General features: G+C 33.9%; 3 protein-coding genes across 11 annotated transcripts; all 3 read left to right on the forward strand.

The window, feature by feature from the left end:
• Positions 1-7,142, forward strand: ATSPO11-1 (Spo11/DNA topoisomerase VI, subunit A protein). Of its 2 annotated transcripts, XM_086458495.1 has the most exons (16): positions 5-178; positions 266-365; positions 1,096-1,169; positions 1,338-1,439; positions 1,738-1,811; positions 2,291-2,307; positions 3,298-3,367; positions 3,462-3,498; positions 3,655-3,702; positions 3,796-3,854; positions 3,929-3,960; positions 4,605-4,710; positions 4,897-5,017; positions 5,124-5,187; positions 5,292-5,401; positions 6,618-7,142. In XM_086458495.1, the coding sequence occupies exons 1-16, from the start codon at positions 124-126 to the stop codon at positions 6,743-6,745; spliced, it is 1,197 nt and encodes a 398-aa protein (XP_086314621.1). In that variant the 5' UTR covers positions 5-123; the 3' UTR covers positions 6,746-7,142. The 2 variants fall into 2 exon arrangements, with proteins under 2 accessions (XP_086314622.1, XP_086314621.1); XM_086458496.1 differs by lacking the exon at positions 6,618-7,142 and having other exon boundaries at positions 1-178; positions 5,292-6,371.
• On the forward strand, positions 6,562-11,234 carry LOC147390085 (putative protein FAR1-RELATED SEQUENCE 10). 8 transcript variants are annotated; one of them, XR_015182812.1, is made up of 6 exons: positions 6,562-6,687; positions 7,090-8,158; positions 8,239-8,682; positions 8,768-9,545; positions 9,618-9,671; positions 10,719-11,234. XR_015182812.1 is itself a non-coding variant. In XM_086458494.1 (4 exons), the coding sequence occupies exons 2-4, from the start codon at positions 7,142-7,144 to the stop codon at positions 9,470-9,472; spliced, it is 2,166 nt and encodes a 721-aa protein (XP_086314620.1). In that variant the 5' UTR covers positions 6,562-6,687; positions 7,090-7,141; the 3' UTR covers positions 9,473-11,234. The 8 variants fall into 8 exon arrangements, 1 of the variants encoding a protein (XP_086314620.1); XR_015182813.1 differs by having other exon boundaries at positions 10,739-11,234; XR_015182809.1 differs by having other exon boundaries at positions 8,768-9,671.
• Positions 11,235-23,939: 12,705 nt separating this feature from the next.
• Positions 23,940-26,333, forward strand: LOC147390086 (TPD1 protein homolog 1-like). The gene is made up of 4 exons (XM_086417067.1): positions 23,940-24,020; positions 24,221-24,309; positions 24,951-25,058; positions 25,949-26,333. Exons 2-4 carry the CDS (start codon positions 24,228-24,230, stop codon positions 26,281-26,283), a joined length of 525 nt encoding a protein of 174 aa, XP_086273193.1. The 5' UTR covers positions 23,940-24,020; positions 24,221-24,227; the 3' UTR covers positions 26,284-26,333.
• Positions 26,334-26,813: the final 480 nt, after the last annotated feature.

A 26,813-nucleotide genomic window follows, 5' to 3' on the forward strand; every position in this document is an offset into this window, starting at 1 on the left:
TAGAGTTAACAGATGTGCGCAGTGCGCACTTGGCGTATTGCAAAGGAAACCATATTTAGTCCTTCCGCTATAAAAGGCGCGAAATTTCAAACGCGGTTCAGTTCTCAAGCTCAAAAGTAGGAAATGGAGGGAAGACCTTCGAGTTCAAATCCATGCAATCTGCTCAAGAAAATCAGAGGTGATAATCCAAATAAATCTGGTTAAAATGTCTTGTTATTTTGATGTAGATTTGAAGATTTCACTGAGTTTCGATCCTTTTTTACAGAGTTCACTCTATCTCTTTTAGAAGATCTCCGCAATGGAAAATCTCCGATAGTTTCCCTGGAACGCTACAGAAATTACTGCGCAGATCCAACTGGAAACTGGTGAGCATCTTTAAAAGTACCTAGATCTGATGAATTTCGTTCTGCAAATTCAAATAATTTTCGAATGATCTCTTATTTACTAGAGTTTTGAATTAACAGGATCATTGTGTGATCGTTTTATAATTTTAAGTTTTCAGAATCTTTTAGTGTAGAAAGTTTAGCAGTTTTAGGTTTCTCGAGTTTAAGGTGAATTGGTGGAAAAAGTAGGGAGTTTTGTTTTGGAGGTTAAAGAAGAAGAATCTTAGTTGAAGGTTTAATTATGGATGGCAGGTGAGAATATATGTGGAATCTTAGTTTACTAAAAGATAGAATTGTCTCTTTGTTACGTACTATATTGCAAAACATATAATTATCAAATTTTAAAAGCTAAAATCATTGTGATTCTACGATAATACTGCAAGAATCTTAGGTTTTGAAGCAACAAATGAATGATTTTTCATCTGAATTCATCAACAATGTAGGGATCACAATCATAGACATGCATAGAATGGACATGGATTTTGAACCTAAAGAACTCCAATAAATTATTCATCCTTTCTTCCATTACCAAAAGATCTTTTAATTTTGGTCATGTTTATGATGCTTTTCGATGTTCGAATTGAATCCTTTTGATTTCTATATTGAAGATATACTTACGAAGTTGTTCCAACTTATTGATTGCCACTAAATCAATGGTTTCTGCTCAAGCGTGGGGTGGATTTGACTTATGTGTTACAATTGATGGATGCAGTTGTTGCAGCTCCAATTTGCACAATGGTAAAGAGCTATTGTCCTTTCAAAGGGAATGCAATGTACGTCGACTGAGTAAGTTACCCTTGATATTTTGCAGCCTGAATAGACATAGGGAATCAACCATCATAATTATCGGCAAAGCCATATCCCAAATTTGGGGAATCACATGACATACTAATTGGGTACTTTGTTTTATTGAGCATAATTGAGTTCTTACCTGTTCTCTTTGTCTTTCATCAGATGTCTTGCTAAGGGTGCTACTAATTGTTCAACAACTTCTGCAAGAGAACAAACATGGGACAAAGAGAGACATATACTACATGCATCCATCTATATTTTCAGGTATCTCTATAAATTTTTGAGCATTTATGTTCAGAAGAGCTTAGCTTTTGTTGTAAGATATATTTGGTACTCTTGTGATGGAATTTATCTGTTAAACTTATCTGCTACTGTAACATGGATTTTGAAAAATTAATGTGCATTTTTACAAAGTTGAATACAGTGACATTGTTTCATTTTTTTCTCTATTGATCTTGGGATATTTTTTATATTCCGGTTACTAAGACTTTCTGGTTCATATGTGATTTTTGTAGATACTATAGATTTTATCCATGTAAGTCTCTTTTAATTATAATTGCAGAACAAGCAGTTGTAGATCGGGGTATCAATGACATATGCATCCTTTTACAGTGCAGTCGACATAACCTAAATGTGGTATGCTCTGTTATCTTGATGTTTTGATTCATATTTAAATTTACTATATTCTTCTCCTTTTTCTAAACTACTGGATTTATGCTTAGTAAATGTACCTAAAAACTTCATTTTGAACTTCTGGCCTAGTCTATCACAATTGAATGGCAGGTTGTCTGAGTTACATTAGGCTAATCTGCCATATGTGCACATTGGAAGCAAAACCATTATTCTATGGATAAAATGCGACCCCATGATGCAGCTGACAATGAGCTCAATAGCTTGTATTGTTGTAAGAAAAAAGATAAACTGAACTGTACAAGTGTCGTAAATCCTGAAATATGATTAAGTAGCTAGAAACTGATTAATTACATTATAAGAAAGATCCATGAGTGGCTGCTAAGAATTTTCAGATTCTGTAATAATTATATAGTTTCAAGTGAAAACCAACTAGTCAGTAGTCACAGGTTTTTTACTTAATTTTTTTTCTCAAATTTTTGCAGATATCTGTAGGAAATGGGTACGTACCTTTAAAAGCAGCACCTTGGTTCATGGAACAGGAGAAGAGATCAGTACCTTTTTAGCTTCTCTAAACTCTATTCCATCAAATGATTTTTTAGTCTACCATGGAAATGATTCCCAAACTGAATAAGGAAACAATTTTTTTATTTGGTTGAGGGTCACCGTATCCTTTGTGATGAGATAGATACAGAAGTATATAGATGTTCATTTGAGTAGTTTCACATGCTCCAGGGATGCAGTGATGCCTGGATATGGTAGCTAGCATTTTTTAAAATCAAATGAGACCTTTGATTGGTCCATACCGGAAGCATAAATTGCAAGAAGGGCCGAAAAATGATGCATTTCGTCACCCTTCGGTTTTTGAATCAGAATAATGTTAAGAAAACAGGTGCAATTGAAACAAGAAAATGAATTGAAACACCAAACACAAGATGCAATCACACAAAGAAACATAGAGATTTTACGTGGTTCCCTCTAGATTGAGGTACGTCCACGGATGACACCGATTCCACTATGAAGAAAAAAAACTTGCAATTACAGATTACACCCTTTCACCAAAAAACGAGAAATGTAAATACCCCAAGAAACTTAACTAGGGTTTTACATAATATTAGTGAAATTACGAAAATACCCTTGGGTACAATACCTCCTTGTTGACTAGTACTATCAGGCTCCACACCATAACAAATAATCTATCCTAGTTACTGTTGTGGTACACACCTTGATATCCCATGGTATTTGGTTACTATGTTTATCTATAAAACAATTATTTTTGTGCAGAGAAATGTTTCTTAACCTTAAAAGTGTAAAACCATCGAGATTTGTTTTATAAATATTTTTATTTTGAGAAAATATTCTTGTTTACCTTCAGTTGCCGACACTATGCAAGGGATATCATGGGCTTTGCATCATTTCTTTTTTGAATTTTTCATATTTGAATGTGTATGACTTGCAATAGTATTATTCAACTCATTTATTGTTCTTCTAGGTTGGTTATGGGCTGGTTAAGATTCTTAGAAGGTGAAAGGAAATTTGATTGCATAAGGAGCCCTTGCACTGTAAGAACATATAATAGCTTCCAAACTTAATAGCTACTCCATATTATGTAGATCTATATAACTATGTAGATCTATATAACTGGTTTTATTGCAGGCTCACACTGTACCTGTACATGTAGAAGAAGTCAAAGGTATCCAAATAATCATGAGAGCCATTACCCAGAAAAATTGATTGGTCTTTCTATTTCTCTTTTTTCAATTTGTTTATGTGTAATGCTTACACTTCAGTAGATGAAAATATGCTTGCATTTTTTTGTTGTTGAAATTTTCCCTTAATTTTCTTATAGATATATTTAGTGTTGCGGAGTATATATTGGTCGTAGAGAAGGAGGCTGGTAAACTTTTATACAACAATGGACATGATTTACTTTGACTGCCCATATTGGTGTGCTTGAAGTGAGTCATGGGTGTTTGATTTCTAACCGCAGTATTCCAGCGATTGGCAAATGACCAGTTTTGTGATACAAACCGTTGTATTATCATCACAGTAAGCACGCTTACTCGTTCATCCTGTAGTTCTCAACAGCATTTTTAATGATTTCTATTGCTTAATAATTTTAGGGAAGAGGGTATCCAGATGTTCCCACTAGAAGGTAATCGATATCCCTTGTTCTCTATTTCCATTTTGCCACTTTTTATCAGATAAAAGAAACTATCTACCTATCTAATGTCCAGGGATGTCTTTTGTTGAATTCCTCCACTATGACATTCTGGCCTATTATAACTTTTTGACTTGTTTTAAGTGATGCATGTGTATATTTTGTGAAAAAAACGAAATAGCAAAGAGAACACAATCGCAACAATAACACAAGAATTTTCGTGATTTGGCAGTGTGCCTACATCCACGGAACAAAATAAGAACAATCAGTATTTTCTGATTAGTTTTACAGTCCTAGAGATCTCTATTTATATAACCAAGAGGTATCAAAACAGAAACCCCCCAAAAAATAGAAAACTCTTAAGAAAATGTTACATGATTGCCCTTTTCATACCTCTTCCGGCGGGGGCGCTGTCCCCTCCACCCCCGCAGCTCTGCATAGCACAACAGAATACAAGACATTCACACAACATATTTGGCTTTGTAATTTATAAGTTTGATCCCTCGTAAAGTTCCACTGACAGTTATGTGTGTTCTTGTTGAAAAAGGCTCTTCGAGTATATATTAAACTACCTGAGTGACATCGGATCTTTCATATTTATTTTTTCCATTGTAAAAGCTTTCATTTGTTCCATTCAGGTTTTTGCGGCTTCTTATAGCAAAATTGCGCTTGCCTGCCTATTGTTTGGTAGACTGTGATCCTTATGGTTTTGACATCTTGACAACCTATCGTTTTGGTTCTATGGTATGGTTTCTTCATCTTCTGTTAACTATCAATCTATATACTCAAGCAAGTTAGAAAAGTGACTGGGCAATGTAATTGAGAAGTTCCCACAGAATAGTATTCATGCCTGCCTTTTTTTTTATTATTATATATTATTATTTTGTGTTAATTGCCAAAATAAAAATGCCCCTCCCCACCTCCTTAAAGCAAATGGCATATGATGCGGAATTTCTGCGTGTGCCCGAGATACGCTGGCTTGGAGCTTTTCCTTCAGATTCTGAGAAGTACCAACTTCCAGAGCGATGTCTCCTTCCTCTGACCACTGAAGGTGAGTTCATTTATTTTTTAATGAGATCCTTATCGCATGTTTACTTTGATTCTGGCAAATTTCTTCTTCCAGAGTAATCTCTAAGGGTTCTCGTTTTTCGTCTCAGATAAGAGGAAAGCTGAAGCCATGTTACTGAGATGCTACCTACAACAAGAAGCACCACAATGGAGGTAAAATTCTGTGATTTTTTTTTAAATGATAAATTTCTATTAGTTGTGCTTTACTTGGACAATCCTTGGTGAAGAGAAGTGACATTTTTTTCTTTCCATGACAGGTCTGAACTAGAGATGATGTTGCAAAAGGGGGTCAAATTTGAGATTGAAGCGCTATCTGTGTCCTCAATTTCCTTCTTGTCAGATGAGTACATTCCCTCCAAAATTCAAGGTGGAGTGCATATCTAACCTTGTTTGTACTTCTATTTGTGAAGAACAGAACTTCTGCTCATGCAAAGCAAAATCGATTTAAATACTACTTGTAGTTTGAACACATAAACATCTCCTCCATTTTCTAATCTGGTGTCTTAGTGTGGCATAAATTTCAGAAATTTTTATATTGGGGAATAGTAGGATTGACAGGGCTGCCCAAAACAAAAATTGTACCGCCCAAATATATTATGTCATATGGCAAAGGCCAGAGGGCAAACTGATTACTGATCTACCAATTTCTTTGGTTTCCTTTTGTTTTGTACTCCTTTTCTTTTTTACTTGGACATGACTTTTGTAAGCAAGGTTAAGAACAATACCTAGAAGAATAATGCTGAAGTGACCTCAAGATGTACCTCACATCGCACATCCTGACGTGAAAGTGTAAAGGAATCATTTTTCATTGAGATACGAGTGAAAAAGCATCTATGATTCCTATCCACTTTCATGTCAGGATGTGCGATATGAGGTATAGTCTTGAGGTCACTCCAGCAGGACTTTACCTAGAATGGTATGATAACACGGTAATTGATATTCACAACAGTAATGAACAATACCTAGAATGGTTTAAAATACTGTTATTTTATTAAAAAAAAAATGGAAGGGGTCTCAGCCTAACGGCTGTTATTACTTGTGCCATCTTTCCAGGCCAAGGATTTATTTTCTTGATTACCCCCAAAAAAATCTATAAAAAGAAAAATAAGGTATATTATATAGACTTGACTCTCCAGGTTTTGGAGAATATTTGAGATACCCTTGTGTTTACTGATGACATATCCCTTGATCTCAGACGTCTAAGTGAGACTAAAAGAAAATGACCTATAGAGGTCTTCTTTAACGTTCAGTGAAAAACCTTGATTTTTCTTTATGGAAAACTCCATCATTTTAAAAAAATCCTATTTTTTTAATGAAGTTTGAAGAGATAGAACCTTGTGATTGAAGACGAGTATAAAATTCAAAATCAAGGGGATTTTGGTTAGAGGTTGAACACAAGGGCATTTAGGTCTTTCTTTTAGTACTGAAGTCAATGGGTACGTTATTAGTTTGAAAAAGAACAAGGGTACCTAAAATATTCACCAAAAAGAAATGGGTCTCAAATTTGTAAGGCCGATTCTGTACTGTGTCCAAGCTAAAGAAGGCCCAATTTGGGCTTAAAAGCGAGCTGGGCCTATATACAGGGACTACAAATGCTGGAAGGCTGAGAACCGAGGGAAGACGCGAGCACGAAGAAGAAACGAAAGTTGAAGAGTATGCATCTCTTCGTCACTGTTTCAGTTATTTTTTCAATTATCTCCGTTTAGTCTAACATTTAATATTTTGTTTCTCTGCGATTGGGTTGCTTAATTTTTCTAGTAATTTTGCCTCATTCATTAAAACCTCTTGGCATAAAGCAGTAATGGTTGCAAAATCCACAAATTCTAGGGTTTTTGTTCAAATCAGTCAACATTTTTCGAAAAATGAAGCTTACACGTTTAATGGGTACGAGGGAAAAAATTGATTTTTCTAAGTTCAGAAAACCATTTCCATTTTTGGATTTTACGTTCTTTAGCAAACACTCCATTTACGTTCAGTTTTATTTTTGTTCAATTTGAATCCCATCTGATCATGAATTACAACACATTTTTGATACTTTTTATGTTTCTAATCCAGGGTTTTTAGACCTTTTTTCTCTTCTTCTTAAAATCTATGCTTGAAATAAAAAATGGCAACAACTAAGTCCCCAAATGGCGTCAAATGCTGGATTCGAAGGCAGCATTGCCCATGTGGAGATCTGAAATGTTATATTAGATTTGAAGAAGAAGAAGAAGAAGAATTAGACTTGGTAAAAAATGAAGAGGCGTCATCGTCAATTGCTGCTGTTAATACTGAGGTCGACGTTGCTCTTCCATATGTAGGACAGACATTCTATACCGACGATGATGTCTTTGAATATTATGCCAACTTTGCAAGAAAAAATGGGTTTGCAATTAGGAGAGAGAGCTCAAAGAGTAGCCAACGTCTAGGAACTTATAGAAGGGAATTGGTATGTTATCGTGCCGGTGTTGCTCGACATAGAAAATCAGCTGAACCCGAGCGACAAAAAAATCGAAAATCAACATTGTGTGGATGTGAGGCCAAAATGACCGTCGTGAAGGAATTTTATGGAACCATTCCTCAATGGACCATTAAGCGATTCAGTAACGTTCATAACCATGAATTGTTGAAAGATGACCAGCTACGTCTCCTTCCTGCATATCGTAAAATACCAGCTGCGGATCGAGAACGCATCTTGTTACTCCGTAAGGCTGGGTATTCTACGTGTCATATAATGAAGATGTTAGGATCTGAAAAGGGGGGAGAGCCAGGACAATTGCCGTTTATAGAGAGGGATGTGAGAAACTTTATTCAGTCATCTTCTAAGAAAATTGATCGAGAAAATGATGTGTCGGAGCTTCTTAATTTGTGCAAGAATGTGAAAGAGAGAGATGCCGACTTCTTCTATGACTTTACAATGGATGAAAATGATAAGCTTGGAAACATTGCATGGACTTATGGGGACTCTATTCGTGCATATGAGGTGTTCGGTGATGTAGTTGTTTTTGACACCTCGTATCGTGATATCACCTACGACATGCTTCTTGGAATATGGTTCGGTGTAGATAACCATGGGAACATCATCTTCTTTTGCAGTGTTTTATTGCAAGACGAAACGTCTTATTCTTTTTCATGGGCTTTGCAGGTTGGTGAAGTTAAATCTTAATTAGAGCATCCTTTATATGCTTGTGTATTTCTTTTCCTTATAAATTTCTTCTCATACAGACTTTTCTTCGGTTTATGAAAGGAAGAAGCCCGCAGATGATTCTTACTGATCTCGATTTAAGTCTTAGAGATGCTATAACTAGTGAGTTGCCAAATACTCAACATGCTTTTTGTGCTTGGCATATTTTTTCCAAGCTGTCAAGCTGGTTCTATCCGCTACTTGGATCACGGTATGAAGAATTTAGGTCCGAATTTACTAGATTGTATAATTTGGACACGGTAAAGGATTTCGAATGTCAGTGGAATCAGATGGTTACTTATTTTGGACTTGGTTCAAATAAACATTCTGGTTTACTCTTTTCTTATCGAGCATCATGGGCGTTGTCTCACATAAGATGCTACTTTCATGCTCGAATGACAACAACAGAGTATTCAAAGTCCATAGATGCATTCTTGAAAGAAATCTTGAGGTCACAAATATGTTCAGAAAGCTTTTTTGAACAGGTTTGTTGAATATATCTTATATCTTCTATTCTTGTCACTAATCATTTTGACACATTATGATCGTAAGATGTGTTTTGGAATGTAGGTGGGCATTACCGCCCGCTTCAGAAGTCAAGCAGGAGAAGAGATGGAAGATGTGCCTATTAAAACATCCATGCCCCTTGAAGAGCAAGCTTCTAGGATTCTTACACCTTATGCCTTCAATCAGTTACAACATGAAATTGTGGTTTCTATGCAATGTGCAGCATTTGAAATGCCTAATGGATTGTATCTCGTGAGGCACCACAAGCAGATGGATGGTGGTCATCTTGTGAGTTGGTCACATAGAGATGAAAAGATTCATTGTTCTTGCAAGGAATTTGAATTCTCCGGAACATTATGCAGACACGCTCTTCGTGTACTTGCATTAAAGAACTACTTTCACATTCCAGAAAAATATTTGCCAGTTAGATGGAGACGAGAAAGCTCCTTAATTCCTACAAGTACTCAAATCTACACTGATGACTGGTGTCAAGCATTCCATTCACTTACTACAACTCTATTTGCAGAATCTTCAAGCACGAAAGAGCGTGCTGATTACGTCCGTACAGAGCTTACAAGGGTCCTTAATCATGTTAGAGAATTGCAAGGCAGTGAAGGAATTCCTTTGAATTTGGAGTCCAGTCCACCAATGGATGCTAGAGCAGAGGATGTTGCAAATGGTTCTAGAGCGGAGCATGTTTCAAATGGTGCTAGAGTTGAGGATGCTGAGAACAGTAGTGAATGCGACTCCATGGGGAACCCTCTTTAATCAAATACTTGAAAGAAAAGCAAAAAAAGAAGCTATAAAAGAAAAATAGGAAGGTTACTGAGTTTGGGTCGAGGTAGTTCTTTACTTATTGCTTTTTGTACATTTATTTGGAAGAATATGCAGATGAAGTCTGCCATTCTTGTAGGTCTGGGGTAGACTTTTATGACAATTTGAGAAGCTGCTTAATAGAAAGCAAATGGTTAGTCTCTTTAAATCACTTCATGTATTACTAAGATTATGCATTGCTGGTTGTTATATAAATTGTAATACTTTTCATTCCATAAATGGGAATTTTCAACTGATATATAAGCTGATGTTACACAAGTTTCTTATATAAAAATAGGTAATTTTTTGTTCAAAATCCTTCTTTAGATTATCTATGTTAATTTCCTGGATATATGTCTTCTACTCTCCTTATTATGAAATGGTGTTTTTTTTTTCTATGATTTGTATTCATATTCTTGTTGTGATAATAAGGTTTTACTATGGTTATGCAAAATGTTATGGCCTGTTTGTATTTTTTCTGCTTTTTCTTTTTCTTTACCTTGTTTTTCTTGGTAGGTCTCCTTGACTTCCATTTTTTGATGGATTAATAAATTCTCTTATCTATCAAAAAAATAAAAAATAACACAAGTCATGTCTAGCCTAATGCGATAACTTCCAAGTTGTATATATCAAAGAAACACAGCTTGAACTTCAATTATTAAACTTTCCTTATGTATGCACAAGCTGATGACGTGGCAAACAATTATAAATTTTAGTAAGGTTTATCATATCTGAACTACTAGGCTGCCAATATCAATCCTCTTTTTGCATTTTTTTGATAGGTAAAAATTTATTTTATTAAGAGAAAGAAAAGAAAGGAGGCATCCTTGGTGAATAAGTAAAAAAACAAAAAGAAGACACAAAACACTGAACTCTCAAGGGGAACATAACACATTCCTCTTAAACATGAAATCCTTGAAGAAAACTCCTTAAAGATTTTACTTCAGAAGAATGTGAGCCCCAAAATGGATAGAAGAACCTTCTACAAGGAATGCTCCTTTCCTTCAATCACACTACTATTCCACTCCATCCAGTCCTAACAGACGCAAATGGGAAAAGGATTGCCAACTTTGAAACAGGTCTAGGATATAGAGAAGCTAAATTTCACTTAGACAGATGGATGATGTTTTATACGTTGAAATTTTATTAGAACATGTTTCCACTCGTGTCCAAATTTGTTAATAGTTTGCTCGTATTTCAGGTTTACTTCGTTTTGTACAGGGTTCCGTCTTTCAGCGGTTCTGCCCAGAAAGAGTAGGCTTCCCCCATACACAATAATCTGACACCCTTTGACCTCCCTTACTTCCACACTTGCCCTCCACCCCTCGATTTAGGGGTTACGCACGAAGGTTGGAACATTGTGACCTGACCTTTCTCAAGCAAGCACAAGATCTTCTCCAGGCTTATTCAATGATTCCTAAAGATTGTTGTATTTCCACTGCACCAAATTGAGGGAGTTACCCTCTGTTCTCCAATACACCCCTTGTAAATGGACCCAACACATGCAACTTGTTACAGTTCCTGATTGATATTAATGGTGTTGCTGAAATGCTCTATTTGTGGTATCTGTGGTTCAGATGAAGAAAAAGAGTTAAAGAGGAGTGAATTTAATCTAATAAACCTATTGTAATGTGATTGTAGACTAATGGCAGGATCTTGTTAGAACCTTATATGGAAGACATTTGAAATTTGGATCTTAATGAAAGTTATTTTAATACATGTTCTCTTTGCCTGAACTTGTATGCATTAGACTTCTGATTAAAATCTCATGGACATGTCTTTTATTTATTTATTTTCATTTCTGTAAAAAAAAATATATCTTTTTATTTTATATGTTTCGCTAGAATAATGATTTTTTGACGCCCCCTGATGTGGAATGTGTTAGAATCATAGATTCTTTTTCTCGGGAAACACAACTGCACATATTTGTGGGGATGTACAATTGTGTATCCTGAGGGGAAAAAAATCTTGGCTCTAGCCCATGCCACATCAGGGGGCGTTAGAAAATCATGAGTCATTTTGCTATGGATTGCAAATCATTGTGTGGGTAGCAAGAAAATCCAACATTCTCATTCAGAAAGGTACGTTGTAGTTGTTCGATGTCCCTTTCTGCCAAATGGTTCTACTGGGATAACTCAGCGGAAAACTCGATGGAACCAGCTCTCTGAGTTAACTTGGCAAAATCATCAACTCAACTCATCAGAGTCATCTTGTAAAATGCACCGAGTTAGGTTAGAAACTCTACTGGAGTTACGCTGCTACGATTAAAATTTATTTATTTATAAAATACCAGGGTCAAACACCTTTAATGCCTTCAACTGAAATCAAAGTGATGGATGAGTCGAGCTGCTTAAGATTGAACAACATTTGATCATGATGTTATAAAGAATCTACTTCCTTGACTAAATGGTCAAGGGGGGTCTTAGTAATTTTTCAAATTGGTAGGGTAAGATCATGATTTTAGAACTCAGTTTCGCGTCTTGTCTCGTCCAGGCCCGATATCGAGTTGTCTCGGACGAGTTTTCTGATACGTTTGAGACGTCTTGTTCAAAAAATAAAAAAATTGAATGTGAGTCTTAAATCTCTGCTAAAAAAGTGATTTTGTAAGTTGGTCTCGTTCAACTCCAATACCGAGTTAATTCGGATGATATATTTCAATCTCGGACGAGTTTTAAAACCATGGGCAAGATTGATAATGCTATAAAGTGATCACTTTCCATCTGCTCCACCTTTTATAAACTTTCTAGATGTTGGCCCATAAGGTAAGAACAACATATGTCAAATGTTAACCCATTTTGGAAATGACTCATTTATCACTGTTTTAAAGTTGCCACTGACTAGGCGTCTCTAGAATGTACCAAATTTTTCGAAAGGGAAAATTATGTAAAACGCATCACAGGAGACATGGGTGGTGTGAACACTCGTAGATGTGTTTTTTCCGAGATACGAGTAAAATGCATTTATGGATATGCATGCACCACCACGTCAAGGTGTCCTCGCCAAGTTCGCTCCCAAACGACTCTGTCAAGTAATCCCTGACTTTAGGCAGTATCTTGACAGTCCATTTATTATAACAGGGGAGATGAGGTTGAGGGACCAGAAAAAAAAAATTGGGTAGAGAAAAATCAAGGGTTTATCACAAGAGGTTAAAGCAAAGTTGAAAAACAATCGACTTATCTTACGTGAAAGGCTCAGAAATCGTAGATCTACTCTTCTCAGAAGACAAAACTGTGGTTCTCCATAAAAATGTGTAGTTTTGTATCTCGAGAAGTACAGATCTACAATTTCCAAGCCTATCACGTCAAGTAAGTCGATTGAGTATGTCATGTGTCTAAGTCAAATTATCATATGACTCTATGTATAAATTACTTTTTTTATTTATAATAATTTTATTGGCCAAGACATGAAGGGCATGTATAAATCACTTTTTTTATATATAATAATTTTATTAGTTGGGATTGCATAAATATGTTGACCGGCCTTGACAAACTAAACTACTTTTAACCAATGTGGGAATTGGTATTACATAATTGTTGTTCCCTATCCTTACTCTTATGGAGATCCTAAAACAATTTTCATTTTTCACAACATACGACATAAAACCAACGAGTGTTGGGTGTGGTGGCTGAGGCCTCCCTCAATAGGAAGAGGTATGTGGCTAATCATAGGGATTCATCTTGGCTTACCTTTTATGTGTGGTTCGTAGGGTGTTGCATATACCTTGGGGATTTTGACAAGATATGGCGCTCTAAGAGGCTAGTTGTCTCATCCCTGCTAGTTAGGCTTATAGGTCGGACACCTCATTTTATGTTCTTAATGATTGCAACCCTTTTCCATATTTCCTCACCAAATGACTAGTCTGTGTCATCTCATCGTGGACGGAATATTTTATAAATATATTTAGGAAAATGTTGAAGTGACAAAATATATTTAGGAAAATGCTGAAGTGACTGTACAGGACACTACGTTACATATTGTGTTGACATGGAGGTATGCACAGAAACGTAGATGCTTTTCCTCAAGATACAAGTGAAAAATCTATGATTCTGTGCGTACCTCCACATCAACACAGTGTGTAACGTAGTGTCCTACGCAGTCACTCCAGTTCTATTATATATAATTTATAAGATGGATTAATAAATGCATAATCATAAGATATTAAAAAAATATTATTATTTTAAAATTCATGTTGCTTGCCATGGGATTGTCGTAGCACACTAGCAACCATTATTGTAATAAAAGTAACATAAACATATTTGAAAGAATTTGTAGAGGGAAACCATGCAATTAAAACATACACAAACACATATGTGTGCATATTGCTACAAATGACACCATTAAATTTAATCTTATAGCTTATCATTTGTAGGTCATATTTTTTTTTAAACTTAGTCTCTATCTAATCTAAATTAATTCTACTATTTTCACTAAAATAGTCTTCATATTCTCAAGTTCGATATCGTTAATATGCTTAGTCATACCAAATTAACATATACAAATCCATGAAAGTTTTTCCCTCGCATTGCAGATCATGAAGAAGAGGTAAGCATTGGCAATAAAATAGTATATAATGGCTTAAAATACGATTAACGCCTTATTTTGCATCTATATATTGAAGACCTGATCAGATTTGATCAGGCCATAAGAAGGCCCCAATTGCGAATTCCCTTTTCTCGTCAAGGGTGCCATCGTAATTAAGCCCATATTCTCGTAGCAACATGTCTACCTTCCACTCTTCCATGTTCTTATAGTCTGCCTTCTTGTACCGTGGGTAATGAAGGGGCATTTGGAACTCTGTAGGACACTTGCCCTTGCAACTCTTTCCTTGTAGTGAGCCTTCATTTGGGTCCTTTGGACTCTTCACATTACTTCCAGGATGAGTAAACCCTACATGATCATATTGAACGTTAACGTCCTTCCCATATTCAAAGACCGAGGTGCATACAGAATGAACAAGCCACCTCAAAGCCATCTCTCTCTCTCTCTCCCTATAAATAGTTTCGAGAGAATGAGGGAGATATCTTAACCCAAACTCGAACAAGAAGAAGAAGCTTGAGCAAAAGCTAAGGAACGCTTGACATGGGTATGTTTATATATGCATGCGTGTTATACATCGGAAACTAATAATGTTGCTTAGGCCATTAATTGTTTAGAATCCCATACGATTTCGCAATGAGTTCTCATCATAGAGAAACCTACATTAGCCCTTCTATGTTTACTTTCCTCGGGATGCACACTAGATAAAAAGTAAGGACCATCCAATGGTTAGACATTAGTATGGATGTTGTTCTTGGGGTGATTGCAAGGTTTGTCTTTTAGCATTAAAAAACCATGTTTGGGGTTGGTTTTAGTTTTCTTGTAGTTTTGAGAAAGCTCACATATATGGTTGTTGGGTTTCCAACATGGGCCATTGTAGAATATATAGTAGTTATAAGTCGCTTTAGATACTTATGATTCCAACTTCGGTTAAATTTGCGTGTGATGCACTTTGGCTTCTTGATGTGATATTTAATCATACTTGAGAATTTAGCCTGATTCACACTTGACTCAGATGTACAACAAGTCAAGCCAACTAGACGACTCATAAGTTTAGTTAACGATTCAATTAATGATATATAAATGTATTTTAAACATCTTAAGCTTTGAAAACATTTTATTGATTTTTCCAAATATATATATATGGGGTTCATGGGACATAAGTAAAAACATATGTAAAAACAATGGTTTTTCAAAATATGGGTTAGAAGTTTAGTATATATATATATATATATAGTTAAAATAACATCCTAAATTATATATAACTTCTTTTATTGATAAATCCAAATTCAATATAAATCAGCCATTGGGTTGAGTTGAATGGGTGGATATGGGAGCTACTGACCCAGTTTTAGAATTATGATTTCAACTTGGTTCCTAATGCAGATTTGAGGGCACATCATTGAGGTCTAAAGTAATCTAAGTGGAGAGTTGGCTTCAACCATTGACGATACCTTAGGATTCTTAAGTTTTGAGATTACTGGTCAGATCACACTTAAATGTAAGGCTGTATAGTAATTGCTTCTTTTTTCAATATTAATCGGGTGGCTGTGAATCCTTACAGATTTTAAAACTCAATAATGCCACAATTAGTTATCAAAACTAAGCCCAATCAAGTACATTATTTAACCAAAAGTTGATTTTATGATAAGTCAATTTAGGTTTCGTGTTTTGATTGATTTGTTCTTTAGTTTTTTTATTTATTTAAATAGATCATTATAACTTGATGGGACATTTAGAAATACACCTCAGAGTTTTGGTGAATATTTCGGATACCTCATGTGTAATGATTTTCAAACACCCCCCCCCCCTTGGAGGCTCTGACACACGCCCCCATCATTGAACCGTAAACCATTTGCCTTGGGATATGCATAATTATAAATCTTTTCTTATGTGTCCCGAGGCACATGATTTACGATTCTGTGATGAGGGCATGTGTCAAAGGGGGGGTGTTATATTATCACGACTCTTTTTGAAATTATAATGACCATGGTCTTTTTATAAGAAATTGATAAAAAAGACTAGAGCTTAAAATGGGTTGGACCCAAACCAAATTCGAGTATATCTATATGGATTTTTTATTTGGATCTGAATCCATATTCGAACCTTCTAGATAAAACCTTGGAATCATAAAAAATCGGATCTACTCGAAAGGATCCCAACTGCTAAATTCAATTTTCGGATAAAATCCAACCCATTTTATGCCCTAAAAAAAGACAAATGTGACAGCCCAAAATGATGTATTTTAAGCGGGCCTTAAACTTTTTCAAGACCATATCCAAGATTGGCTCGTTTGTTTATCAAGTATCCCATTCAGGGTTAAGTTTGTCCCAAAAATTCTGAAATCCAAGCACAGATAAAAGCCCAAGCAGCCGAGTGATAATGCATATTGGGTCACCCTAACAAATTTGCACCTTGGTTTTTGTTCATGGATGATGGACTTCAGCTCTTAAAAACCCAAATGGTGTAGGAAACCATCTTCATCTTGATCTTGATCTCCCAATAAATAGATCACTCTTGTTTTTTTGTTGCTTACTCTTTGGGCCTTACTGGTCCATGAACAATAAAAATAATAAATCAAATGGTAAAAACACATCAAGAAAATTTAATTGATATGAAGGTCCACAATATTGGGAGCAAACAATTATGAATCGTGATAACCTGACTTACCCACACGACATACTCAATCTACACCCCTGACATGACAGGCTTGAGAACCGTAGATCTATTCTCCTCGGAATATAGAACTACTATCCTGAGGATATAGCAGATCTACTATTCCTAAATCTGTCATGTCAGGAGTGTCGATTGAGTATATGATGTGGGTAAGTCAGATTATGACGACTCAATAATTATTGTTTCAATTAACCCCAATTTTGGTGTCAAGTCATAGAACAATAACAACGAAGCCATATTCTAAATATTTGGGATAGTTAAAGAGAACTTGTTTCTCGATCTCACTCTGGTTTAGAGCCACGTTTTATTTTATTGAAAGAATGTTCTATATTGGCTTTCATAATCTTCCTCGATGTTCTTTGAATCTCAGCTATTTTTACCTACGCAAGTGAGACTGGTGGTTAGTAATTAGTTTGTGAAGGCAGATTTTAAACCCAAATCATGATATCAACTCAGAGACTTTAACCAACTTAGTAAACTGCCACCTTATTAGTACGATCCTTCTTGAACTAGGAGAGTTCTTCAGGGCATGGTTATAGGTCTTACTACATTTATGTATATAAATATAAGAGAATATATTAGGTGTACCTTTGGAATGGGACTAGTCCTACCATTGTACACCCCAATCTAAGGGTGGCAATGGGCCTTGTTGTCTCGTGTTGAGCTACGGGTATTCTAAAAATCTATCCGGCCTATTTAATAATCTAGTCAAAAACTTAAACCTGATATAGTTATTAAATAGGTAACTGGCCTATGTAACTTGTTCAATAAAATTATAATCTTAAGTGAAAAAAATAAATTTCATTTTTACTACCAATTTTTTTTTTTCTAGAATTCTTACAATTTTGTACTCTACAACCTTTTGACATCGGATCATGGTTTTGGATGGCACAAGATACTGAAGTCAAGAAACTTTCTTTATTAACTTAGTAAAGAAAGCATTTCTTTCCCAAGCAAAAAAAAAAAAAAAATTCTTAATTATTTTCATAATATCTTAAAACACCTTCTATATTTTATAAAATTTTAAAGAAAAAAAAATCTTATTATGAAAAAACTCTATAGAATTATAATAAAAATTGGATAATTTTAAAATTTGTTACATAATTTTTGATATTTGAGATACTCTTCATGTTTCATGATATAAAATGACATGTTAATGACATGATAAGTAAACGTGTCAAAACGGATGAAGCAAATTGACATTCCTAATCTAAACACAACCCATTTAATAATTATGTTAGACGTATTGACATTATTATGACGTAAATTCAATTACACGGTTTGACTCGAACTCACTAATTTTGTATTATTTTCAAGTTGTGTTTGTGAATCATGTTAACATTGCCACCACTATCTTGATCCCATGTAAGTTTTTCAACATGCAAAAGGGTAAGTCAGGAGCTAGTAAGTAAGTTTTGAACACATACTCAGAGGGAATAAACCCAAGTAGCTATATATATTTTTTTAAATTTGGACCAACTTGGTCCAACTAGATCATTAACGGATCAGGCTTTGGGTTAGGATTTTGTGGCCTGATTAACATCGGATCATTTCCTAAGTAGGGCCTACCCGACCTGATCCATTGGCAGCTCCAACTTTGACACTATGTCCAACGTCTGAACCATAATTTATCATGTCTTTCTCTACAAAACTAACGGAAGAAAAGGAGCGAAAGTTATTTAATTGCGAAAAGGAAAATGGTCATGGCACAGTTTTCGAATTCTGACGATAAAGATTGTGACACGTGTCATTTGAGATAATTTATTATCAAAAATTTTGATGGAGATATCTATATCGAGAATAACACATCTCTCTGTTAAACCAAAGTAGTATTAATGGAGGGAGAGAGGGAGACAGGTTAGTAAATAACGCCGCTTGTAGAAAGTCGGCATCTCTGGTTTTGACGGCTAAGTCCTCAATTGCTATTCTTCTCTTTCTTCCCAATTCTCCTCTCCACAGTCTCACCCCCACATTCCAAAGTCTTTGCTGCATTTAATTCTTTAATTATTATTCTCTCTTCTTCCCACTCTTAAAAGGTCGATTATACCCCTTCTCACTTCCATTTGATACCTTCATTCTTTACTTGAGAAGCTGCTATTAGCACCCCATCTTTTACTTTTAAAACACCAATTCATACTTAATTTCAAAAGGATTGGTGTGTTTTAAGTATAATTTGGTGTCACAGTAAAATTTCTCTTTTATTTTAACGATATTAATCTTTAAAAATAAATAAGAAATAAAGTTTAATTATAAGTGATCTTGTGTAGAAGGATCCTAGCATATAAGAGTACATTTAAAATTTCAAATCATATTTAGAAAAATCAGGAAATTATCTTTAAGATGAATAGAAAAACTAAATTTTAATTGAAATTTCCTACAGTAACTATTTTTATCAATAGATTTATATAATATATTTGATCTAAATTAGGCATCAAAATCTGGTTAACGCATTCAATTAGAAGATCAAATCAAGGTTTAAAATTTTATCCCAAGATAATATTTTAATAAAAAGAAGATTTGATACCGGCTTAAACAAGATATTCCAAGACAAATTCAAAATTGAAATACTAATGAATTAAAAACGCTGAAGTGACCTCAAGAATGTACATCATATCTCGCATCCTGACATGAAAGTGTGTAGGAACTATAGATGATTATTATAAATGTACGAATAAAAAAAGCATATCTAATTCTTACACAATTTCACGTTAGGATGTACGATGTGAGATACAATCTTGAGGTTATTCGAGTACGACTCTTAAATATATAGTAGACTTAATGTGTTAAACTCAACTATAATGCGTGGATTAGGCTTTTGATCATAATGGTGATTATTTTCCCAAATTCTGAATAAGGATATCAAGAAAGATAATGAGAGAGATCAACCTAAAGAAAAATTCTTGTGATCCTTCCACCAGTCCAAGGGTGAAGTATATGGGGATAAGGGGTGCCTTTGACCACCTATAGCTATGTCCCACAATATACCATGTAATGTAATAAAGATATTGCATGCATGCTGGTCCATAACCTAAGTAGGATAGTCTTGCAGTTATTCAGTTTCCACCTCCCAACACAATCTATCTCTTTATGTCTATCAATTCGTTTAATTTGCAGGATCTTTGAAACGGGTGCCATTGCAGCAAAAACTTTTATAGGATTACTACTTATAGGGATGGGGCCACCTCCACACGTGGCATTTCTGAACCTTTTTCTTTTTAAAAATATGGTTTTATTAACATGTGCCCTCAGTGCAGAGGTTAAGATGCTTTAATTACACCTTGGAAATAAGCATTTGAGGATATTTTGTTAGAAAAAAATTTTGAAAGGTATTTTTGGTAGGAAAATAAATTTTAAAGGTGTATTAATTAATACTTCTTAACGTGTGCCCCTAGGGTAAGAGTGTACATTTGAGCCCACCAAAATCAAATTTTTGGGTTTCAGTAAAATCAAAATCGAACCTAAAAATTAGTGTTCAGGTTTTTTTTTTAAAACGTTAGAATCAAGACTGGGGCAAATCCAAAATTCTTGGATTTTCATTGGGATTGATTTCATTAATTTTTATTTTTATTTTTAAATTTTTAAAATTATATTTTTTAATAATTATTGCATCCCACTACCCATAAAAATCTTGATGGCCACGCACCACTTCACGTAGTGGGGTATTGCCTGAGTGCAGAGTGTAGGGACTAGTCTGGTGCGCACAAGCTCGTCCGAATATCCTTTGTTATCAAATATATATATATAAAGAAAATAGTTATTATATCGTTGTCTATGATATAAAATATAAAAGTAAAAATATATTTTTTGATTAATAATTATATTATTGTCTATTATATAAAGTAATAAATTTAAAGATTTACCTTTATATATATATAGAAAGAAAAATAGTTATTATATCGTTGTCTATGGTATAAAATATAAAACGTAAAAATAAAAATATATTTTTTGATTAATAATTATATTGTTGTCTATTATATAAAGTAATAAATTTAAGATTTACCTATATATATATATATATAGGGTCGGGTTCCTGCAACACACATTGCGACACACATATAGACAACGTGTTTGTCTTATATGGGCAAAAATGTTTGGAATGGGCTGATTTTTTGTGAGGATGATCTCTGTGATGAGGGGATCATCCTGGCAAAAAATCATCCCATTCCAAAACTTGTAACCCCATCAAAATTGATTTACAAAAATTGGACGGTCTATAATTTTTCAATAAAAATTGGACAGTCTAGAAGTTTCATAATGAGCTGATTTTTGGCAAGGATGATCTCCTCACCACAGAGATCATCCTCACAAAAAATCAGTCCATTCCAAACATTTTTGCCCATATAAGACAAAACACGTTGTCTATATGTGTGTAGAAATGGTTGTCCTTTTTGTGAAGATGATCTCTGTGATGAGGGGATCATCCTGGCAAAAAATCATCCCATTCCAAAACTTGTAACCCCATCAAAATTGATTTACAAAAATTGGACGGTCTATAATTTTTCAACAAAAATTGGACGGTCTAGAAGTTTTATAATGAGCTGATTTTTGGCAAGGATGATCTCCTCATCACAGAGATCATCCTCACAAAAAATCAGTCCATTCCAAATATTTTTGCCCATATAAGACAAAACACGTTGTCTATATGTGTGTAGAAATGGTTGTCCTTTGAACCTGACCCTATATATATATATATATATATATTATATATATATATATATATATATATATATGGGTCCCGTTCGGCACCCTAAGTTTTACCACACACTTTAACAAACGCGTTTTGTCCTACATGGGTTAGAAGTTTTGGAATGGGCTGATTTTTGGTGAGGATGATCTCTATGGTGAGGAGATCATCCTCACCAAAAATCAGCTCATTCCAAAACTTCTAACCCCATCAAAAATGATTTACAAAAAATGGACGGTCCACGATTTTTCAACGTGTAAACATGGGGCTAAACATTTCGGAATGGGCTGATTTTTGGGGAGGATGATCTTCTAATCATAGAGATCATCCTCACCAAAAATCAGCCCATTCCAAAACTTTTAACCCATGTAGGACAAAAAACGTTTGTTAAAGTGTGTGGTAAAACTTAGGGTGCTAAACATTCCCTATATATATATATAAAGAGAGAGAGAGAGAGAGAAAGAAAAATAGTTATTATATCGTTGTCTATGGTATAAAATATAAAACGTAAAAATAAAAATATATTTTTTGATTAATAATTATATTGTTCTCTATCATATAAAGTAATAAATTTAAAGATTTACCTTTTTTATTTATAATAAATAATTACCTATGCGAAAAATTTAAAGATTTACCTTTTTTACTTATAATAAATAATTACCTATACGAAAATAATTTTTATTTTATTTTAATTTCTGTGCATAGAATGGTGGGTATTTTAGTAAACTTACCTTTCGATGTTATATGGGAGTTTGAATTCTAAAGCAGCGCCGAATGACAACTACAGCTAGTAAAAATGCCATTTATTTTCTGTTTTTTCAAACTGACGAAGACTTAGGAATGTTTTCAGTACTCGTGAAGAAGGGAGATGTGACCGACAGCTTTAATCCCCCACCTTTTAAGCGTGTGAGTTTTAATTGTGTTCTGTAACATTAATGCAAGCGTGTGACTTTCTTATTTTATTTACTTTTTTCACCAAAACCACCAAATATTTGGCGAAATTACTGGCACCTCAAATTTCTGCAGTTTATTTATCAAAAAGGTATAATATTCATATTTGGTACTTAAATAAATTTTTCTTTACTATTATCATGGGCTAATGGAGTAGAAATGGTTCCGACACAAAAATTCGAGTGGTCATAAATAGGGGTGTCAATGGGTTGGTTTCGGTTCAGTTCTAGAATCATAACCATTATATTTAGTTTAATTCTGATTCTAAAATAAATGAAATGAAATTAGAATCGTCAAAAATCACAGATACCCTCGATCCCAATTCTCAAGAATTGAATTAGAAAAATAAAAACATTTCAAATCATTCAATTCCTTGATTCTTTGGGTTGCCAATATTGTATAAACCTACTTCCAAAACTATATATGCAATTCAGATCATTCAATTCCTTCTTTATTCATTTAGCTTGGACCTTACTAATCAAACCCCAGTTGAATCATTTTGATTTCACTTATTAAAAGCCTGACCTGATTGAATTGCTTGATTTAGGTGGGGTAGTTCAACATTTTTTTTCTTAAACTAGTTTGTTAATTGCAATACAATTCTATTTTACCGTTACAATCATTTTATTTTATAAAAATCTATGTTATATTAAAGCACTCAAAAAGAGTATTTTGAAAACCCAAAAATATTATTTTCAAAGCAATATATAATTCAGACCTAGGTAATATATGCATGGATGCGTCTCTGACCTGAATCTGAATCGGATCGTGGGAAATCAAACCATATATGAACCATTTTTTTTGTTTAGAACTTCACATCTACTCTAAGGACCCAAACCCACTAAATTTAAATTTCGGATCACTTGAATTTTGGATAAAATCCAATCCATTTTATATTACATTTATGTCTTGATTTATGTAATATCTTTAAATATCCTATGACAATTTTTATAATTGCCATCCAAGAATTATTAATAAAATTTATTTTATATATCAATACTTACTATTATAAATTATTCTAAATATAAAATACCTACCTTATTAATATTTTCTAATATAGAATGATTTAATTAATATATTCTAAATATGTTGTATATTGACTATTACAGCCTAACACTTGTGTTGAAACATAAAAGAATCGTGTTGGAGTGACCTCAAGTTAGAATCTCATGTTGTACTTCTTGACATGAAAATGTATGGAACCATAGATGTTTTTTCACTCTTATCTCAATGAAAAGCATCTATGGTTACCTTGCAATTTAGCAATTTATAATATGAAGTATCTTTTATCTCTAACAATAATTAAACGTTAATGTTCTCCGAGATCTGTGAACACAGAGTGCATCATTGAACAAAAATCTCGAAGAGCATCCAACGATTCATGGTTAAAGATGTGATATTAAATGTTTGTATGTAGAGTAGTAATCCATAAAAACCCATATTGATTGCTAAGAGTCTTCGACGTCAGTGGCCTTTCTGTAATTTTACAAAAAATCGCGTCCCTTTTCAAAGCAAGTCAATGATATTTCGTATATAAATTCAAGCTGGATCCCTCATAGATTCACGTCGCTTCGAAACTAGATTTGCTCCGCACTTCGCAACTCTGACTTCCCGCGTAATCTATTACACACCGGAATCCACACTTATTCTTCGCCGGTATCTTACTTCCCGACGTGTGTCAGAAACTCATTCATTTTCATGGTTTAGATCTCGTATTTCAATATTTAAAAAAAAATAGACGATTTTTTTTTCTCTTGAAATTTCATGTTTTATGTCCAATTGATCTTTTTGATGCATTTTGTTTTGGATTCTCATTTTTTATTATTTATATATTATAAATTCGATTCGATTTACAGATTTGCGATGAAAAGTGTTTGTCGAAGAATGGATTGTCGTATCGTTTCGGTTGCTTTGAGTTTCGGTTTTCTGCTTGTTTTGTTCTTCGGTAAGGCTCTCTCTTCAACTTCTTGGCTCCTTCTTTTATTAATCGTTTCTTGGCAAAAATGAAAAAAGACTTGTTTTCGATTAAGTGATCAAATGATCAACGGCTAAGATCATTTTTTGTTAATTTTATTATCTGATAGGAATTATACGAAACCTGTAGTGATGAAGATTAGTTTATCGGATCGTTTAAAGAATTATTAGATCAGACCATTATTTACTGAGAATTTCTATTGGCAAACTAACTTCTACTTATAATTATATATTATACACCAAATAAGATTAGAAGAACATTATCTTCTAGTAATTTTTTTAGAAAAAAAAAAAAAAACCTAAGAGAACAAACCCTTAAAAGAGTTTACAATCTCTCTCTATCCTTCTTTTTTCTAAGGAGATACCTCGGTGGAGAAAAATGGGTTCCATGATTTTGAAGGAAAAAAATGAGGTGTCATAATACAAAAAAAATTAAAGAACAGTTACATTTCTGTCGACGATTTGATTTGAAAGAGATTGGTGTGTTATAAATAAACATTAGTGTGCCAATAGAAATTCTCTTATTTATTTATGTTACATTTCTGAGAACATTTTGCTAACTGTTCAGTGTTACACTCTCTGAATTAAACATTGTATTGTGTTGCTGTACAGTGCTTCATAATGCATCAGAGCCGTTGATTAGGGGCGATGGTATCCAACGATCACACACTCTCGATGCAAATCTCACGGTTGGAGTTCGTAAGCTCCTCAAATCAGTAGGTAAGACTTAAGAAAAATTGAAGTAGAATTAATATATATTAGTGGAAATTAATACGATATTTATGTGTTTTTTTTATTTAAATTACTTGACAACCCATTTTTTTTCTTCTTATTTTACAAAATTCCTTACGTACCTGATTTTGCTATTATTTTCATTAATGGCCTTAATAAGTATCATATAATATGTTTTCTTATTATTATTATTTTGTTCTTTTAGTGCAATAGAATTTTATTAATAATTTTTTGAGATACTGATATATTAACGAAAAATGCCATTGGTTTATGATATAAAAAAAAACCCTTGTTTTTATTATTGTTAAATAATAAATAAGGAATTCTTTTTGGGATAATTTATGCAAAACCCATGATTTTGAAGATTGATAAGTATCTGATATGTTTGAGGTGTTTATCTCTAGTGATATCTTCTGTGGCTTGTGTTTCCTAACTACATTTTGTAGTTAGAGCTTGTGACTTGCACCACTTCTTCTCTTCAAAATGTTTTTTTTAAATATAAAATCCATTATTGTGAAAAAGTTAAAATTCTTTGGGCCTAGGTTGTTAAATTTAACAATATATGATTATTGTGCATCATAATTTAACTATTTTTTATCAAACAAAAATTGCATAATACATTGCAACATTACAAGAACAACAACATATACTTGTCCCAAATATTTGTTGTCGGCTAAATGAATCCCAATATTATTCCATTATGTCAAAAGTTGGATTTTGTTATCGAAAGAGATTTTATATCTGCTTTCAATGGCCATCATTGCTATTTTTGGTCTTTCTCTGGCTCTTTTAGAAACTTTTACTTGAATATCTCTGCCAAGAATTAATTCTTCCTCCTTTTTCAATGTTTTTTTTATATGTATGTTTGAATTGTGAAGAAGAGGAAGCATTGAATAGGAGTGGGGAAGTGTGCTCGAGGGACGACATTGCTATATACCAGGGACCAACTACACCTCTCCCCAACGGTATCCCGACTTACACAGTACAAGTCCTGAATGTATGTGTCTCTGGTCGCTCCATTGCCAACATTCACGTCAGCTGTGGATGGTTCAGTTCGGCTCGGATGATTAACCCAAACATTTTCAGGAGGGTTTTTTATGATGACTGCTTAGTGAACAATGGTGAAGCACTTGGTCCAGGCCAAACCATCTCCTTCCAATATGCTAATAGCTTTAATTACCCACTTAGTGTTTCATCTGTTACTTGTTTGTAAAGCACTGTGTTGTGTACTCTACACACATCATATATGCTGGTGGTGGTATATGGTAGAACCCTTTTTTTTTTCTGTTTTGTCATCATCAAAATATAATAATAATAATATAGATTATGGTCCATTGGATTGTGGCGTTTTGTCGTTTGGAATTATATTACGCATATTTGGTTGAAGAGAAGCTATGCTGACTTATAGTATCATCATCATGAATAGTTAGTGGGGTTATTGATTGTTGTAGTAAGCCAAGGTTTCTTTACGTTTAACAGATGCCCACCACTGTCAACCTCAAGTGGCATTATAAGAACACTAGGCAAGCAACATAAGAATATAAGATTCCGAAATGATCTTTTTAACTTAATGAAAACATATTGTGAGAGATAAAACATATTGAGTGAATCACGTGAGAACGAAATGAATCAATCTTGAAATCCATACCTTCCTATTTGATCTTTCCTATGACTTCTCAGACCACTAACTTATTATGTTTCGTGAAATTGTAATATAAATTATGTATTAAATAATTAAATTAC

The sequence above is a fragment of the Akebia trifoliata genome, chromosome 11, assembly GCF_017979445.1.
Source record: "Akebia trifoliata isolate Shusen 1 chromosome 11, ASM1797944v1, whole genome shotgun sequence".
Taxonomy (NCBI): Eukaryota; Viridiplantae; Streptophyta; class Magnoliopsida; order Ranunculales; family Lardizabalaceae; genus Akebia; species Akebia trifoliata.